The sequence below is a fragment of the Panthera leo genome, chromosome B4, assembly GCF_018350215.1.
Source record: "Panthera leo isolate Ple1 chromosome B4, P.leo_Ple1_pat1.1, whole genome shotgun sequence".
Classification (NCBI taxonomy): Eukaryota; Metazoa; Chordata; class Mammalia; order Carnivora; family Felidae; genus Panthera; species Panthera leo.
In genome coordinates this window covers 43937116-43955383 of record NC_056685.1, presented here as the reverse complement: position 1 = coordinate 43955383, position 18268 = coordinate 43937116, and the positions used below count along the sequence as shown (strand labels likewise).

Below are 18268 nucleotides of genomic sequence, written 5' to 3'. Positions count from 1 at the left end.
TGCTGACGTTTCTGCTATTGTCCCATTCACCCTCCAGGACTTACAATACATTCTCTAGAAATAACTCCACATACCTTTTCACACAAGATCTCCATATGCTTTTCCGAAGCAAAGGCATAGTTATGCCATGAGAACATTGTAATACAGGCACTATTTGACTATAAAATACTTGAATGTAAAAATAATAAATGAACAAATACGCTTTTCCACTTAAAAATATTACTCCTGTGGGGGCACCTGCGTGGTTCAGTCGGTAAAGATTCTGACTCTTGTGGTTTTGGCTCAGGTCATGGTCTCGTGGTTCATGAGTTTGAGCCCCACATTGGGCTCCACATTGTCAGTTGTTTGGGATTCTTGGGAATCCCTGCTTGGGATTCACTCTCTCTCTCTCTCTCTCTCTCTCTCTCTCTCTCCCTCCCCTGCTTCCATTCTCTCTCTCAAAATAAAAAAATAAACTTAAAAAAATATTACTCCTGTGTTGGATCAAGTTGAACACAGTTAGCATATATGGCTACTTCATAACTTACTGTCCCTTTAAATCTTAGTAAAAAATTTGTGTGAAAAAGCTAGTTGTTTACCAGACCTTAAAAACAACATAAAATGAATACAGGAAAATATATTGTGAAATTACTTACAATAGTAAAATCAAATGCAACGGCATTCACAGAAAATTAAATTAAATATCAAATTAAATTATAAGGCAAAATTAAAGTAAATGTTAAAGTACAAATTAAGTCATTTATAGGGCAAGTATAGCAAAAACCAGGACTAAGAGATACAAGATCTTACTAAAGGTAAGAGGTCAGAGGGTATCTGGATGCTTAGGACTAATGTCAGGATAAGAATTTATAGACTTTCATGAAATTATTTAATTTTACTTCAAGATGATCTAGGCTATGTGGGCTTTTCTTGAAACTTAACAAAATAAAAATCAATAGATTTGGTCCTGTTGGTATGACTCTAAGAGAAAGGCACTCAGGAATGTGATTTGGGGCATAGAAGATACCAGAGTGTATGCTAAGTGTGCCGAAGAGACTCATGTACTACGTTATGACCACCTGCAGGAAGAATAGAAATCCCATAAGGCAGGGGCACATGGTGGTTCAGTTGGTTAAGCATCCAACTTCCACTCAGGTCATGATCTGGCAGTTTGTGCGTTCCAGCCCTGCATTGGGCTCTGTGCTGACAGCTCAGAGCCTGGAGCCTGCTTCAGATTCTGGGTCTCCCCCTCTCTCTGTCCCTCCCCTGCTCTCATTCTGTCTCTCTCTCTCACTCTCAAAAATAAACATTTTTTAATTTAAAAAAATCTTTCAGTATTGTTAACATACAGTGTTATATTAGTATCAAGTGTACAATATAGTGAGTGATTCAACAATTCTATATATTACTCAGTGCTCATCATGATGAGCGTATTCTTAACCCTCTTCACCTATTTCACCCATCCCTCCAGCCACCTTCCCTCTGGTAACCATCAGCATGTTCTCTATATTTCAGATATTTTTACTTCGATATGTCCATTAGCATCCAGACTCAGCTCTCTTTCTCTGTCTTGTTTGATTTACTTTCTTGTTTTTGTTGACTTTAGAATTTGCCTTTTGGACCTGTCTCTGATCAGTTCAAAAATATTTACAGGAAAGTCAAGACTACAAAAGTTCCATCTGGTCCTGACCACATACCTTATACTTTCATTTCTGGGCAACTGCCCAGTAAATACCTCTGACCACATCCAGGTTCGGTGTCACATCTTGAGGTAAGCATCCTGCCGAGAGGACAGTTTCTCACCACAAAGTTGCACTGTGGCTCAACACCTCCTCCGCTTAGGATACACAGGAAGAGCTTAATACATGCTCGGCCATGTACGTCAAGACCAGTGGACTGGGGCTGGGAGGATGGTTATTCTCATTTAACAAAAGTAATTTCCCAGTAGTTTGTTGAAGTGGTGATGGGTGCTCTTAAATGACTTGAACCCAGGCTGTTTGCAAAGCACTGGTACTTTCTTTCTCCAATAGCTTTAAGAGGCCAGATAAATAATGTCCATATGAAGCCCATACGTATATTTTTTGTAGTCAGATGAACATTTCTGTACACATTTTTGTGAGTTTAATTTCATTTATTAGAAAGTATGCTTTCTGAAGATTATGTCGCATCCTTTTGAATTTTACATGTCACCACATGATCACTGTTGTTCAACTAGAAGGACCATAGCAGAGGAAGATCTTCCTCCCTGACAATAAATATATCATCAGAAAAAAATAAATAAATAAATTTAAGGCCTTATCTGTTTAATTTCCTATGGTGGTCTTAAATGTGCTGAAAAATCTCCACAATAACATTGAAAAGAAAGGATGTTAGAGACTGCTTTGTTTTATGATTTTCCAAAAGACTATTAATATCTCAAAGTTAAGAACGATATTGATATAAATCCTCTCATATGTCTGCTAATGATTGTTTTTATCATGAAAAGGTGTTGAATTACAGCAAATGCGCTTTCCACCTTGATGTAATCATATTCTATTTCTTTAATCTATTGTTTATAGCAAATTACATTTAATGATTTTTCTTTCAAAGGAAAACTATTACACTCCTGAAATAATCAATTTGATCAACTATATGAGTATTATACACTGTTCGTTTTGGTTTAGTGCTGTTTTAGGATTTTGCAGCAATTTTCATAAATGAGATTGACTTTTCTTTTTCCTTTCTTAGCATATTCTCACCTAATTTAGGCACCAAGATAATTCCACTTGTAGTGAAAGAAATAACAACTATTCCTTTTTTCCACACCATCTAGAAGAGTTTGTGTAAGTTATAATGCCTTTTTCTTGAAAGTTTATTATTTCTCTCCTGTAAAACTATTTGGCATTTGTGTTGACCATATGGGAAGATTTCAAATAACTTACTGATTTCATTATTTTTCTAGCTTTATCAATGTTTGTGGAATCAGTGCTTGTGTATGTTAATTGTATGTGATACATATTGTACATAGCTTGTTACAATGTCCTATTGTTTTATTAGCTAAAGATTATTGCCTAATCATGATCTCTGATTGAATGGACTTAGATGCACTGATTGAAGTTTGTTTTCATGAGCTCATATTCAGTGAAGAGTTAATGGGAGTGACTGCTTTTTCAGATATTCCTCTCCAGTGTCTTTTTGTTTATTTAAAGCGTCCCATGTGTATTATACTAATGAAATAATAACTATTATTATAACATTATAAAGAAGCCCAAGTACCTGCTTTTAAATAAACCCTTTATTTTATGATAGTCTTAAATTTATAGAAAAATTGCAAATATAGTACAGAGAGTTTCCATATACCCCATCTCCAGTTTCCTGTATTAACAGCTGACATTATGACCCATTTGTCACAATGAATGAACTGATACCGACATATTTTAAATAAAGAACATACTTTTTTCATGTTTCCTTAGTTTTTACCTAATATCTTTTTTCTGTTTCATTAGCCCAGCAAGGATACCATATTACATTTAGTCATTACGTCTCTTTAAGCTCCTTTTGGCTGTGACAGTTCCTTTTATCATTTCGTAATGTAACAAAAATTATGAGTAGCTAAAAACCAGAATATTAAGACATTAGTTGATTGTGTTGCTATTCTGGCATACGATTTGGTGCTATTGTTCTGAATAATAGAGAGTAATACAATGAGTGACGTTTAAGGAAAATAGAGAAAAGGACTTATTTATTAGGAACAGAGATGGATCTGAGACACCACGTATATCATAAATGAAATCATATTGGCTACAAATTGATAATTGTTTGAGCTAGACATATGATGGTTCATCATAGAATTTTTATTTTGTACACACTTTATATTTTTATAATTAAAAGGTTATGTATGTACACATATATGTCTATTCACATGTATGCATTTATGTGTGTGCATATACTTATACATATAATATGAAAGATATCTTTCTATAGTTCCAATTTACATGAAATATATCGCATACTTGGTTCCATTCAAATTTATAACAGCATGTGCACAGGATGATTAAGAAGTTAATTTAATTTTCTTATTTGTTTTCACACAGTACTTACAGCCATATTTTAGAACAATTTTTCACTTTTAATTCAGAAAGAGATTATGTAATCCCATCATAACTCTCTTAACTCTGGGGAACTTCTTGTCACTGGATTAATCATTTTAAGTCATAAAATCGTGTTCACACCTCACATTTATTTCATCTGTTAGCAGAATTTTCTGTGCTGTGATAAGGCGGAAATACTGTGGTTGTTTTGTGTTTTTTCACAAGGTGAGATTAAAATAACATCTGTCATATCTCCCTCAGGGATCAAAGGTGACATCTCTAGTTTTCATTCTAAATTGGTAACCCAGGACATGTCTCAATTTTTCAGTTGTCTAGGAGGCTTTTATCCACAAGAATCAAGATCTTCCTTCTTGGATCAGGTGTGTTTCTTGTGTGTGTTTGTGTTTCTGACAACTATTAGTCGAGAAATGAGAAATTCTTGAGATTTCAAAATCAAGAAAGTTTCCAAAATGATTTACACCATAAGGGAATTATAACTGCTTTTTAACTGTTTGAATAGAATTGTGGAGGGTAGAGAATGCGTCTTACTTCTGAAGTATATACCTTTTTTCCTGTATTCAATGATGAGTAGAGAGGATAAACTTACTGAAGAGTAAGTTATGGTGTTGCTGTAAAGATGGAGTGGTATCATCAAACAAAACTCCAAGAATGAATCTACTTTTGGGATTAAAGAATGGAATTTCAACTTGAATTCTCACACCTGAGTTTTCTGGGCTGGTGCCGGGCACTTAACCTTCTGTGACACACAGCTTTATTTGCAAAATGAAAAACATAGTTGTTACTTCCAACTACTGTGATCAAATATGAAATGGCTTTTTTTAATGTATGCATGATACATAATTATTAAATAGCCATTTTTTTCCTGAGGGTTCTTCTAGACAGTATAAGATGTTACTATATAAATATGAGATTATTTCTGCTAATGATGGTGATGACAACTTATAGGTGATGATGATGGTGGTGGTGATGATATGGACAGAAGTTGAATTCGTGTTGAATTAACAACATAAAATAACTATAGATAGAAAATTATGTGTGTTGTCATTCGATATCAGTGATAAAAAATATTTCTGATTACGTATCTTAACGTAGGTGAATTAAAACGCCCGTTATTTTTTTGAAATAATTATTTATTATTTTGTAACCAAGAGAAGTTTAAAAAATTAATTTTACCTGGTTTATTTACCTGGCTTTGTATGAACTCTTATTTTCATTTTTTTCCTTTATACGAACGGTAAAAATACTGTTACATCCTCATTTTCCTAATGAAGATATGTCATCTCACCCTAAGGAAAGAAAACAAGAAAAAATGCCCAATTTTATTTTATTCAGGATTCCTTTGTAAAACGAAGTTTTTTTGATCACCACTGGCGTAAAGAAACAGTCATAATTATACAATGAATCTGGTCCGAGATCGGTGGGCTTGTCACAACATGGGTATGTACTTTCCACTTAAATGTGCAGTTTGGTTTGTGTATAATTTTTTTTTGTTTATTTATTTATTATGAGAGAGAGAGAGAGTATACCAGGGACAGAGAGAGAGAGATGGAGAGAGAGAATCCCAAGCAGACTCTGTACTGTCAGTGCAGAGCCTGACATGGGCCTCAAACCCACAAACCATGAGATCATGACATGAGCTGAAGTCAAGAGCCAGAGACTTAACCAACTAAATCACCCAGGCACCCTGACTTGTATATAATTTTTTAATAATTTTTTAATGTTTATTTTTGAAAGAAAGAGAGAGAGCACGAACAATGGAGGGGCAGAGAGAGGAGACACAGAATCTGAAGCAGGCTCCAGGCTCTGAGCTGTCAGCACAGAGCTGGACGTGCGGCTCGACCTCATGAACCGCAAGACCACGCCCTGAGCTGGAGTGGGTCACTTGACTGACTTTGCCATCCAGGTGCCCCTCTGTAATTGCTACGATACCTAGAATTTGATACAAGCACACAAGGCATAAGAAAGCAAATTACTCCAGGGGTGCCTGGGTGGCTCATTCAGTTAAGCGGCTGACTCTTGGTTTTGGTTCAGGTCATGATTTCACAGTTCTTGAATTCGACCCCACATCAGTCTCTATGTTGACTGTGCAGAGCCTGGTTGGAATTCTGTCTCTGCCTCTCTCTCTCTACCTCTCCCCTCCTCATGTTCTGTCTCTCAAAATAAATAAATGAACACTAAAAAGAAGAAAGCAAATTACTCTGATTCACTTATGTCCATTTCATATTATGTTCATGTTATATTTTAAATAAAGTTTTCAAAAACTTGAAAAATTTTTCCTCCTTTTTTTTTTTTTTATTAACTACCTAAAGTAAAATCTTTCACAATCTGAGGCAGCCTGAAATAGTGACAGCATAATGATTTAGAGCTGGAAGAATGTTCCACAGACTTTCACCAGTCTCTAGCTTTGAGATCTGAGGGCAATCCACAGCTTCTACGCACTTAAGTTTCCTTTTTCTATCGAGTAGAGATATAAAACACGCTATATTGACCTTAGTAGATTTCTATTTCTAGCATTATATTAAATAAGCAACATGAGGGGCGCCTGGGTGGTTCAGTCGGTTGAGCGCCGACTTCGGCTCAGGTCACGATCTCGCGGTCCATGAGTTTGAGCCCCGCATCGGGCCCCTGTGCTGACAGCTCAGAGCCCGGAGCCTGTTTCAGATTCTGTGTCTCCCTCTCTCTGACCCTCCCCCATTCATGCTCTGTCTCTCTCTGTCTCAAAAATAAATAAACGTTAAAAAAAAATTAAAAAATAAATAAATAAGCAATATGATTTTGGCCACCTGTAACATTCAATTTCTTCATCCACAAAATAATACCTACCCTCTTCACATGTTTGATAATTAAATTACATATGGTATGTACAAAAAATGCTTCAGTATAATTTTAAGTATAAAAGATAATTAGTATTAACATTCCATTTGTAAAAGGTAATGACTGCTATCTCAGGAAGAGAGCAAAATGATTTTTTACTTGTTTTGTTCAGGGACAAGATTCTTTATGTGTCTTTATCTTAAAATGTGATGCCTTATTATTTTATTCATTGTATATCCTTCACTTTAAACAAAAACTAGGCATTTAGTAAGTGTTTACTACATGATGAACATTATTGATACTAAATGCATATTACTTACTTTCACTTTTTAAAATATCCATAACTAATTGTACTGATGTCCTTTGTTCTTTCCTTTTCTCTTTTTTCTTATCATTTCTTCTTCCTTCCTTCCTTCCTTCCTCCCTCCCTTTCTTTCTTTCTTTCTTTCTTTCTTTCTTTCTTTCTTTCCCTTTCTTTCTTTCTTTCTTTCTTTCTTTCTTTCTTTGTTGTTAACTTAGCAAATGTGGCTCCATGAGTTAAACACATATCTAACTCCTTAGGCCCCTGTCTTTCTTATTATACACTGTCTTTATTTTATTTTAATTTTTTTTAATTTATGTATTTATTTTGAGAGAGAGGGAGAGAGAGAGAGAGAGAGTGCACGTGCAAGTGAGTGGGGAAGGGTGAGAAGAAAGCGAGAGACAATCCCAGGCCAGCTCTGTGCCCCTCACGAAATGTGAGATCATTATCTGAGCCAAAACCAAGAGTCGGACACTTAACTGACACCCAGGCACTCCTACACTGTCATTATTATAATGTTTGATTTCATTGCACATTAAGAATTGACTTATTTTAATAGAACGGAAGATCTTGCTAGAGAGATTTTGCCATAGAATAAATCTAATTTTAATCATCTTAAAAGTACAAAAATCATAATCATGAAGTAGTATAAAACAAAAGTAGCTTGATGTTATTGAAAAAGGACATGAATAGAATGGCAAGTGAAGTTGTGAAAATGTGTGACCCAAGTGGCAGAAAGGCTATGACTCCTATTGGCCTGAATTGTTTTCATCTAGGCATGGACGCAGTCCGTAATTCCAACTCTGAGCTGGTATATAATGGTATTTCCACACGACCAAAGAGAAGGCGTGTATTAAACACAAGCAAATATAGAGAAAACCGTAAGTTCCACGTCGCATCTATTTGTCTGCTCTCGGTATGTTGAGGGGAATTGTGGAATCCGTATGATTAGATCAGTGGCAAACATTCAGTTTATTTTACCTTCAGGAGGAAAGCAGAAATGAAATTCACTCTACTATACTATTGGAATATATAATACAATTAAGCAGAAACTGTTCAGTTTGGGATTTTTTTCATGCTCTGCAAATGATGAGATTATCATTAACATAATAATGACAATTGAGACTGTAGTTTCTTGAGTTTCTTTTCAAGTTTTCATCTAAATTCCAGTTAATTAACATAGAGTGTAATATTAGTTTCCGGTTTGGAATTTAGGGATTCATCACTTCCATGTAATATTCAGTGCTCATCACAAGTGTGTTCCTTAATCCCCATTACCTATTTAGCACGTCCTCACCCATCTCCCCTCTGGTAACTATCAGTTTATTCTCTGTAGTTAAGAGTCCGATTCTTGGTGTGTTTCTTTTTTCCCCTCTATGTTCATTTATTTTGTTTCTTAAATTCCACATATGAGTGAAATCATATGGGGGACTTCTCCCAGAGAAGAACTCAAAACGATGTGCAATTATGTAAAAATGTATTCATCTTGTGATATCTAATAGCAAAACTAAGAAACAATTTAAATACACATTGGGAAAAAAATTAAAGACTGTCAGGAGATTTTTGTCCATATACCAATGAAAGACAATGCAAGAAGCTATGTATAAAAATTTGACAACTTTACAAGACATGACGTGGAATAATCTCCAAGATATTTCCTTAAGTGAAAAAAACTCACGGGATATTTTGTGCAGTTTCTTAAAGGTGTGTTTTTAAAAAGGGATTGAAGGGAACTGTCTGTATCTACATGAAAAAGTTCAAAAATTATAACCATGATTTATACTAAGGAGGAAACTGGGGGACTTTTGTGGAGAAGCAGGAGGGAATATGTATGCATTTCTATAGTCTGTCTTTTTTTAATCATTTGCAAAGTACCTATGTTACTTGTTCTGGGAAAAATAATTAGGGTAAAAGTACTGATCCCTTCCTATTTAAAAAAAAATCTAATGTTTATATTAAACATGAGCATACCAAAAATGTTTAATCCTTATTTTCTCATCTTTCTCACTCTTTTTTTGTTTGTTTGTTTGCTTGTTTGTTTTCTTTTGTTTCTTACAGCATCTCCATTTTTCCTAGTCCATTCCATTGCTATAGCTCTGGGGATCCACTTCATTATTATGGTAATGATATGCGGTGCCATAATCATACATTGTAAGTGACAGTAGAGAAGTAGATGGAGCATTCTTTTTTTTTTAATATGAAAATTTATTGTCAAATTGGTTTCCATACAACACCCAGTGCTCATCCCAACAGGTGCCCTCCTCAATGCCCATCACCCACTTGCCCTTCCCTCCCACCCCCCCATCAACCCTCAATTTATTCTCAGTTTTTAAGAGTCTCTTATGGTTTGTCTCTCTCTCTCTCTCTCTCTCTCTCTCTCTCTCTCTCTCTCTCTCTTTTTTTTCCTTCGCCTCCCCCATGGTCTTCTGTTAAGTTTCTCAGGATCCACATAAGAGTGAAAACATATGGTATCTGTCTTTCTCTGTATGGCTTATTTCACTTAGCGTAACACTCTCCAGTTCCATCCACGTTGCTACAAAAGGCCAGATTTCATTCTTTCTCATTGCCAAGTAGTATTCCATTGTATATATAAACCACAATTTCTTTATCCATTCATCAGTTGATGGACACTTAGGCTCTTTCCATAATTTGGCTATTGTTGAAAGTGCTGCTATAAACATTGGGGTACAAGTGCCCCTATGCGTCAGTACTCCTGTCTCCCTTGGGTAAACTCCTAGCAGTGCTATTGCTGGGTCATAGGGTAGATCTATTTTTAATTTTTTGAGGAACCTCCACACTATTTTCCAGAGTGGCTGCACCAGTTTGCATTCCCACCAACAGTGCAAGAGGGTTCCCGTTTCTCCACGTCCTCACCAGCATCTATAGTCTCCTGATTTGTTCATTTTAGCTACCCTGACCAGTGTGAGGTGGTATCTCAGTGTGGTTTTGATTTGTATTTCCCTAATGAGGACTGAGGTTGAGCATCTTTTCATGTGCGCATTGGCCTACATAGAGCGTTCTTGACCTAATGGTTGCAATGCATTACTTTGATTAGCATTCAGATGCACAGCAACAAAAACTAATAATATTGGACGTGTCCTTATATTTTTGCTATCCGTCTAGAAATTTGTCAACTACTTTTGCTAGAACTGTAAGTTACTAACAACACAAACCCTTTTACTAATTATGGTTTTTTGTTATTGAAATATGTCTCACATACAAGGTTTTAGGTGTACAAGGTAATGATTCCACACTTGTATACATTACTCAATGCCCACTGCGGAGAGCATAATCTCCATCTGTCACTATACAAGGTCATTACAATATTATTGACTATCCTCCCTGTGCTCTACTTGTCATCTTTATAACATACTTATTTTACAACTGGAAGTTTGTACCTCTTAATCCTCTCAATGATTATTTTAATAGCATTATTCCACCAAGAAGCTCCACTTCCTTTACAAGGTAAGTGAAAGTCTTCTAATATTTTGAAGCACAAATTACATGTATCTCTGTATAATTGGGTATAGGCATGTATCCCACAGTGTTAACAAGAGCGTGTATAAGAAAATGATGAATTCTTGTCCGTAATCCGTAGCGTTCCAACATTTTTATTTTATTTGTTCATCTTTTAATAATGAAGGAGTGCTCCTAAAAAGCAGAAAATACTTAGTCTTTGGCATCTGTGTATATATACAAATGTGTGGGGCCATGTCATTGGAGATGATCAGATTGGCTCATCTGAAATGTTAGAGTTGGAATAAAAGGTATTTAATTTGTCTAGGCAGAATCTGCTATAATGCTCAGACCTGTACAGAATTAATAATATATTCCCCCTTTCTAGAAAGTTATTGTGGCCCATGTCCTAAAAACTGGATATGTTATAGAAATACCTGCTACCAATTTTTTAATGAAAGCAAAAGCTGGTACCAAAGCCAAGCCTCTTGTGTGTCTCAAAATTCCAGTCTCTTGAAGATATACAGCAGAGAACACCAGGTTGAGTATTTATTTTAATTTCCCTTCCTCTATTTACTCCTAATCACTGGACTATTACCTGAAACATAAGAGGGGCACTAACCCAGATATGTCTATCCTAAGTCTTTCTGCATTAAAAATAAGAAAGCATTTTGTAGGTATTAGGTATGGTGTTGTTTAAGTCAGAATTAGGCTAGAGGACAGAATCCATTTCCCTGAGTGTGAGGAAAAAATGATTACATGATTATGGCCTTGAATTAACTAAAATTCTTAGCACTGGTTCTATTTGTGGTTTCAACCAGGATTTCCTAAAATTGGTGAAGTCTTATCATTGGATGGGACTAATACAAACTCCTCCAAATGGATCATGGCAATGGGAAGATGGCAGCATTCTCTTACCCGACCAGTAAGTTTATACCAATAGGTGTCTCTTCGGGGGTTTGTCCCTAAACTAGCCCTGTGGTCTTTCAATGATCACGTTACTTCACACAATCCCAGGATGTTCCCATATTCTAATAGTTTCAGCAGAAAGCCCTGGGGGCCTAAATTTAGGATATTGTGGAGCCGAGCAGCCAATACCACAACAATGAGTAACATTAATTGCAATGTGCCAAGTGCAGTGCAAGGTAAGTCTAATACTACACCCTGTTTACAGATAAGGAGACTAAAGCAGAGAGGTTAAGTATCACATATATTCATTCTTTCAGGTTTTACCTGAATTGTTGAGATACAATTACATTCAAGAAACTGCATATATTTGAAATGTGCAATTTGATAAATTCTGAGAAATGTATACATCCACAAAACCGTTAATAACATCAAGATAATCAACATTTATCACCTGCCAAACTTTCCTTTGCACCTTTGTAATCTTTCCTTCCTACTCCTTTCTTTTTTTTAATGTTTATTTTATTTATTGTGTGTAAGAGAGAGAGAGCACACACGTAAACAGAGCAGAGGCAGAGAAAGAAGGAGGGAGAGAATCCGAAGCAGGCTCTGTGCTGTCAGTGGAGAGCTCAGACTGGCGCTCCATCTCACGAACCATGACATCATGACCTGAGCCCAAATCACGAGTCGGACGCTTAACTGACTGAGCCACCCAGACGCGCCTCCTTTCTCCCCCTTTCTACCTACCTCTTTCCGTCCCCAGGCAACTAGTCTGCTTTCTGTCACTATAGATTAGTCTGCAATTTATAGAACTTAGTATCAATGGAGGCACTGCTGTTATGTCTGGCTTTTTCACTCGGCATAATTATTTTGAGATCCAGCCACCTTAAAGCATGTATTAAGAACTAATTTCTTTTTATTCTTGAGAGATATCTTATTTATGGGTGTAGTTCAATTTGTCTATCCTTTCGCCTGCTGATGGATATTTGGGTAACTTCCAGTTGTTGACCATGAACAATAAAGCCACTTGCTATGAATATTTGTGTACAAGTCTTTGTATGACCATAGGCTTTCTTTTTTCTTACATAAATATCTAGGAGTGGAATGGTTGGATAATAGGTATGTCTTTGACCTTTTAAGAAACTGCCAAACTACTACCCAAAATGACTGTGCCATTTTACCCTCCCACTAGCAGGGTGTGAGAGTTCCAGTTGCTCTGCATTATGGGCGACACTTGTTACAGTCCGTTATTTAAACTTGTTTTATCCCCTTGATTAATTGACCCCTTTGCTACAACATAGTGACCTCCTTTGTCTTGTGTGACTGATTTTGACTTAAAGTCTATTTTGACTGCCATAACTATAGCCCCACCTGCTCTGTTTTGGTTATCATTTGCATGGAATATGACTCTCCATCTGTTCACTTTTGGCCTATGTGTGCCCTCAAAGCTAAAGTACGTCTCTTATAGGCAGCATATTGCTGTATCTTGTTTTTAATCCATTTAGTCAGCCCATAATACATCATTTTCCCTCCTTCTGACTGCTTTAATGATTTTTCTTTATAACAGGATTTGAGGAATTTGTCCATAATATGCCCTGGGTTAGTTTTTTCATATTTCTTGTGCTCGCGTTTTGTTGAGGCTCTCGGATCTGTGAGTTTATAATTTTCAAGCACAATTAGAAAATTTAACTACCATTATTTCTTCAAGTGTTTCCCCTTCTTCATTTCTCTTTTCTCTTCCCCAGACACAGGACAATTACAGATCCATTAAGCAAGTTAGAATTGTGATGAACTGGTGTTCTTTTCACTTGTTTTCTTTGTGTTTCATTGTGGATATTCTCTATTGTCCTGAATTCAATTTTCTAAATCTTTTTTCCTGCAATATCTAATTTTCACTACCCTTTCAAGTGTATAGTTCATCTCAGACACTGACCTTTTCATTTCGGAAGTTTGATTTGGCTGCTATTTCATGAATCTTCCATGTATTTCTTTAACTTTTTTGAATATATGGAATTCAGTCATCAAAACTGTCATGATATCTGGGGCGCCCGCGAGGCTCAGTCGGTTGATCGTCCAACGTCAGCTCAGGTCATGATCTCACTGTTTGTAGTTCAAGCCTCGCATTGGGCTCCCTGCTGTCAGCTCAGAGCCTGGAACTTACTTCAGATTCCGTGCCTCCCTCTTTCTCTGCCCCTCCCCTGCTCGTGCTCCGTCTCTCTCTGTCTTTCAAAAATGAATAAGCATTAAAAAAAACCAAAACCAAAAAACCAAAAACCTATCACAATATCCTTGTCTGTTCATTCTAACATCTGTGTTCGTTCTGGGTCAGTTTTAATGGATGGATTTTTCTCCTCCTTATGGTCACATTATTTTGTGCCTTCGCTTACAGTTACTTTTCTATTAAATTTCATACACTGTGAATTTCACCCTTGTTTAGTGCTACATATTTTTTGTCTCTAAAATTATTCATGAGCTCTTTTTTTTTTCCCAGGACACAAATAAGTTACTTGGAAACAGCTTGATCTGGTTTGGCCTTGCTTTTAAGCATTACTAGAATGCTCAGTCTATAATGAATTATGCCCCACTACCAAGCAAAGACACTTTTAAGTAATCTACCCAAAGCCTTTTGAAATTTGAAGTTTTGCAATATGGCTGGTGAAGACGGGCATGATTTTAGACCCTGTGCAAGCACTAGGAAAGTTTTCTTACACACATGCATTAATCAATACTCTTAAATACGCAAGTGAGATCTTCTGCATATCCTCAGATCTCTTTATTTGTTCACCTCTCTCATCTCAAGTCCTATGTCCTCTGAACTCCAGCCGTCTGGCTCTTTGTGGACTCTCCAGTATCCTATGTATTCCGTTTCTATAGCCTGCTTTTTTAACCCCTTGATTATACAGCTCAACTGGGCATAGCAGGACCACGTGACAACATCCTAGCGCTCACAGAGTTTATGAATACAGGCTTATTCTTTTGGATGAATGCAAGGGTAGCTCGCTTAAAAGGTCACTTCTATCACTTAGGATACCTGGCTTAGTAATTTCACCATGTTAGCACAAATCTCAGAAATAAAACCGAAGTGGTTTGTCAGGTCTGCTGCCCTTAAGTCTCGTGATATCACAGAGGAAACAGAAGTTCTTTGGACTCTAAAAGTTTTTAATTCGTTACTTCAAGTATACTTTACTTATTTGAACCTCTAATTCTGGAGTAAGTAACAAAAACATCACAACAACATCCTTGCTAATGTCAGGTTAATTCGGTTCTTTCTGTCAGACAGTTTTAAGCACTTTATATGTATCTTCTCATTGAAGACTCTTAAAAAGCATCTAACAGAGATCATTTTTAACCTAATTTTGTGGGTAAGGAACAGAATCTTAGAATATATAATAATTCACTTACGCTATAAAACGAGTAATTGTGGTAGAGAGTCAAATAAATCCCTTTCTTACACTACAGCCAGAATTATCATTAAATGACTTTAAAGAATCTCTTCTCACTGATTTTGACGTTTACTTTGCTTCTTTAACGCTTAGTTGGCAGTGATCAATGAATGACCTCTTACTGTCATCTTTTTCTTTCAAATGTCCCCTTATATTCATTGTCAGGGACTATTCATTATATATTTAGAATTTAGATGTCCCAGTTTACCTTAGAATTGATCTGGGGTGATCTCATTTCTGTATGGCTGGATTTCATTTTTGGCAAAAAAAAAAATTTATTCTCTGGAAATACTAATAAAATTTTGTATCACCTTATCTCAACATTTATCACTCTGCAAGTGCAAATGTTTGTTTTGGAAGCCAAAGCAAAACAACTAGCATATTAAGTTTCGTTTTGTGAATGTGATAAGTATTTGTTGAGCATTACTCAATTTCCAGAAACCATACAGAGATAACTACAGGGATGAATAGTACAGAACTCCATCAAGACTTTCACACTTCGGTCAGAGATATGGTTTTAAACAAGTAAAATCCATAGTTATGCTGTGGTGGACATGCTATGGGAATGGTATGGGAAAACAGACACAGAAGCTGAAAGGAATAGAAAAACAAAGTCCGATTTAAAAGTGAAAGTCTAATGTGCATAGATTGAGACCAACTAAGAGCAGTTACTAAAAATTTCTTAATTGTTTTTTCTCTTATAGTAGGTAGTGGTTTCTATAAAGGCTGAGTTTCTTCTCTTGTCCTTTTTTTATTTTTTTCAAAAAATTTTAATGTTTGTTTTTGAAAGAGAAAGACAGAATGTGAGCCTGGGGAGGGCTAGAGAGACAGGGAGTCATAGAATCTGAAGCAGGCTCCAGGCTCTGAGCTGTCAGCACAGAGCCCGATGTGGGGCTCCAACCTATGAACCTTGAGATCATGACCTGAGCCAAAGTCCGTCACTTAACTGGCTGAGACACCCGCTCCCCATCTCCTCTTGTCCTTTTAAATACGTACTATCAGACCACAGTCTTTCTTTTTTTTTATTGTTCTGATTCACATCAATTCATCATCACTCTTTGCTCAGCCTTCTATTTCTCACCTGTTCCTAGCAGAAAACAATCACCAGATTCCAAGGCAAAATAGATACACAGATAGAACTATCTCTAGATGGAATGCCTACACACACACACACATGCACATATATATATGTTTAAGTTTATGTTATAAACACATATATATATTTATATACACCTAAACATATACACATATGTGTGTATTTAATACATATGTATATTATATATTAAATAATATTATATGTGTATGTATATACACATATAATATATAAGAATTTTACAATTTATTTTTATTTCCTTACCAGGTAAAGTTGCACATATCTAAAGAAGATTGTTTATTTTTGCATAAAACATGATATCTGCTGACCTCATTGAATTCTAACTTCATTTCTAATTTATTTGTTTAAAAAAACATTTAAAAACTTTCATTTCAGGGCTCCTGGGTGGCTCATTCAGTTAAGTGCTAGACTCTTGATCTCAACTCAAGTCATGATCTCATGTTTTGGCGCGATCCAGTCCTGCATTAGGCTTCGTGCTGACAGCATGGAGCCTGCCTGGGATTCTCTGTCTTCCCTGCTCTCTGCCCCTCCCCACTGTCTCTCTTTTAAAATAAAAACAAAACTTTTTAAAATAAATATAAACACAAAACTTTTTCAAAAACCTTTCATTTCGCTCAGGTACATATACCAAGAGAGCCTAGACTCCCTAAAATGACAAATTTCCAATGTAGACAAAATAGTGACCTATACTAGAATGAAACTACTTTTTATAATCGAGTTGGCTGTATTCTGCATATCTTTTAACTAAGAGATACCAAGCATGGTCCTAAAACATCCTGAAATGATATTACTTTAATACTTATTTTTAAATAAATTTTATTGCATTTTTTATATTTATGTATTCATAAAGTAAGTCATGAATATAATTTGTCTTTCTCTCTAATCTAGACTAACCATGGTTGACATGCAGAATGGAACCTGTGCAGTTTATGGATCAAATTTTAAAGCTTATACAGAAAACTGTTTAACTCCAAACACATACATCTGCATGCAGAGGATTGTGTAAAAGCTGATGATGTATAAAATATAAAAGATTCAAACACACAGAAGCCTTTTGCCAAATGTGCTGTGGAAAAAACTTCCAGCAGAAAATTCCACCAATAATTATTGTATTATTTTTCCATCTATGACCTGACACAAAAATAACCTTGCAGGGGAATAAAGGCCAATAGTTAAAAAACTTATCTTCCATAAGAATGTTTTGTTTAATTTTTGCAAAATTTTGGGTAACGAACAGATTCATTTTTACATTTAATAAACTGTTGATGAAACCCAGGATTGAACTAAATTTCAAACTACGAGTTTATTAAATGTACACAAAAATTTACACTAAGAAGGCTTTTAGAAATTTTGAAAATCAAATAAATCTAAACTGGGTGAAGGGTATATGAGGGTTCGTGAAATTTACTATATTGAAACATTTTCAAAATAAGGGTTGAAAGGTCAACAGATACACCCTCAAAATTTCAAAATGGCACTACTATTTTAATACATCACATTTTGGTAGAAATTGAATTACTTACTCCCCCTAGTACTGCGCTGACTGCTGCAAAATACAGAAAATGAAGAATTGAGATTGAAGCGGACTTTCTAGGCTTCGAGGCAAAAATGGCATTTCAGTGTGAAACCCGTGGAGCGACCAAGATGTTTCTCGGCAAACCAGTAGGATGACAGAACTCTTGGCAAATGGAATAATAATGTGCAAGTGAGCAGCAGTTGGAAGAGTCTGTGACTCTAAAGGAAGCCACTTTGTATTGATAGGTCTGGTTCTGCGTTTTATTTGTTCATTCATTCGTCTGTTTTAGATTCCACATATGAGTGAAATCCAATAGTATTTGTCTTTCTCAGCCTGACTTATTTCACTTACCAGAATATTCTCCAGATCCTTCCATGTTGTCAACAAATGGCACAATCTCATCCTTTTTAAGGGCTGTGTGATATTCCATCGTATATGTCCATATATATCTACCATGTCTTCCTTATCCATCTGTCTATTGGTGGACATTTAGGCTGCTTCCATACCTGAAGCGAACGTAACATTGTGTATCTACTATACACAAACTGAAAAAAGTTACCAAAAAAAAATCCATTTTGATAAGAGCAGAATGATGAAGAAGACAAGGAGCTTAAGAAGGGGAGGAGAGAGAAGCAGAGGCTAAATCCA

General features: G+C 35.9%; 1 protein-coding gene across 1 annotated transcript; it reads left to right on the top strand.

The window, feature by feature from the left end:
• Positions 1–4353: 4353 nt before the first annotated feature.
• On the top strand, positions 4354–17292 carry LOC122225562 (NKG2-D type II integral membrane protein). The gene is made up of 8 exons (XM_042948418.1): positions 4354–4429; positions 5403–5507; positions 7962–8066; positions 9244–9336; positions 10615–10650; positions 11030–11181; positions 11463–11566; positions 16993–17292. The coding sequence occupies exons 2-8, from the start codon at positions 5468–5470 to the stop codon at positions 17108–17110; spliced, it is 648 nt and encodes a 215-aa protein (XP_042804352.1). The 5' UTR covers positions 4354–4429; positions 5403–5467; the 3' UTR covers positions 17111–17292.
• The last annotated feature ends 976 nt before the right edge of the window (positions 17293–18268 follow it).

Excerpts from the sequence above, each read along its gene's own strand:
- LOC122225562 (XM_042948418.1), top strand. The coding sequence starts at position 5,468 with ATGAATCTGGTCCGAGATCGGTGGGCTTGTCACAACATGG. Across the intron at positions 5,508-7,961 it reads GTGGGCTTGTCACAACATGG|GCATGGACGCAGTCCGTAAT; the intron begins GTATGTACTTTC and ends GTTTTCATCTAG. Across the intron at positions 10,651-11,029 it reads AGCTCCACTTCCTTTACAAG|AAAGTTATTGTGGCCCATGT; the intron begins GTAAGTGAAAGT and ends CCCCCTTTCTAG.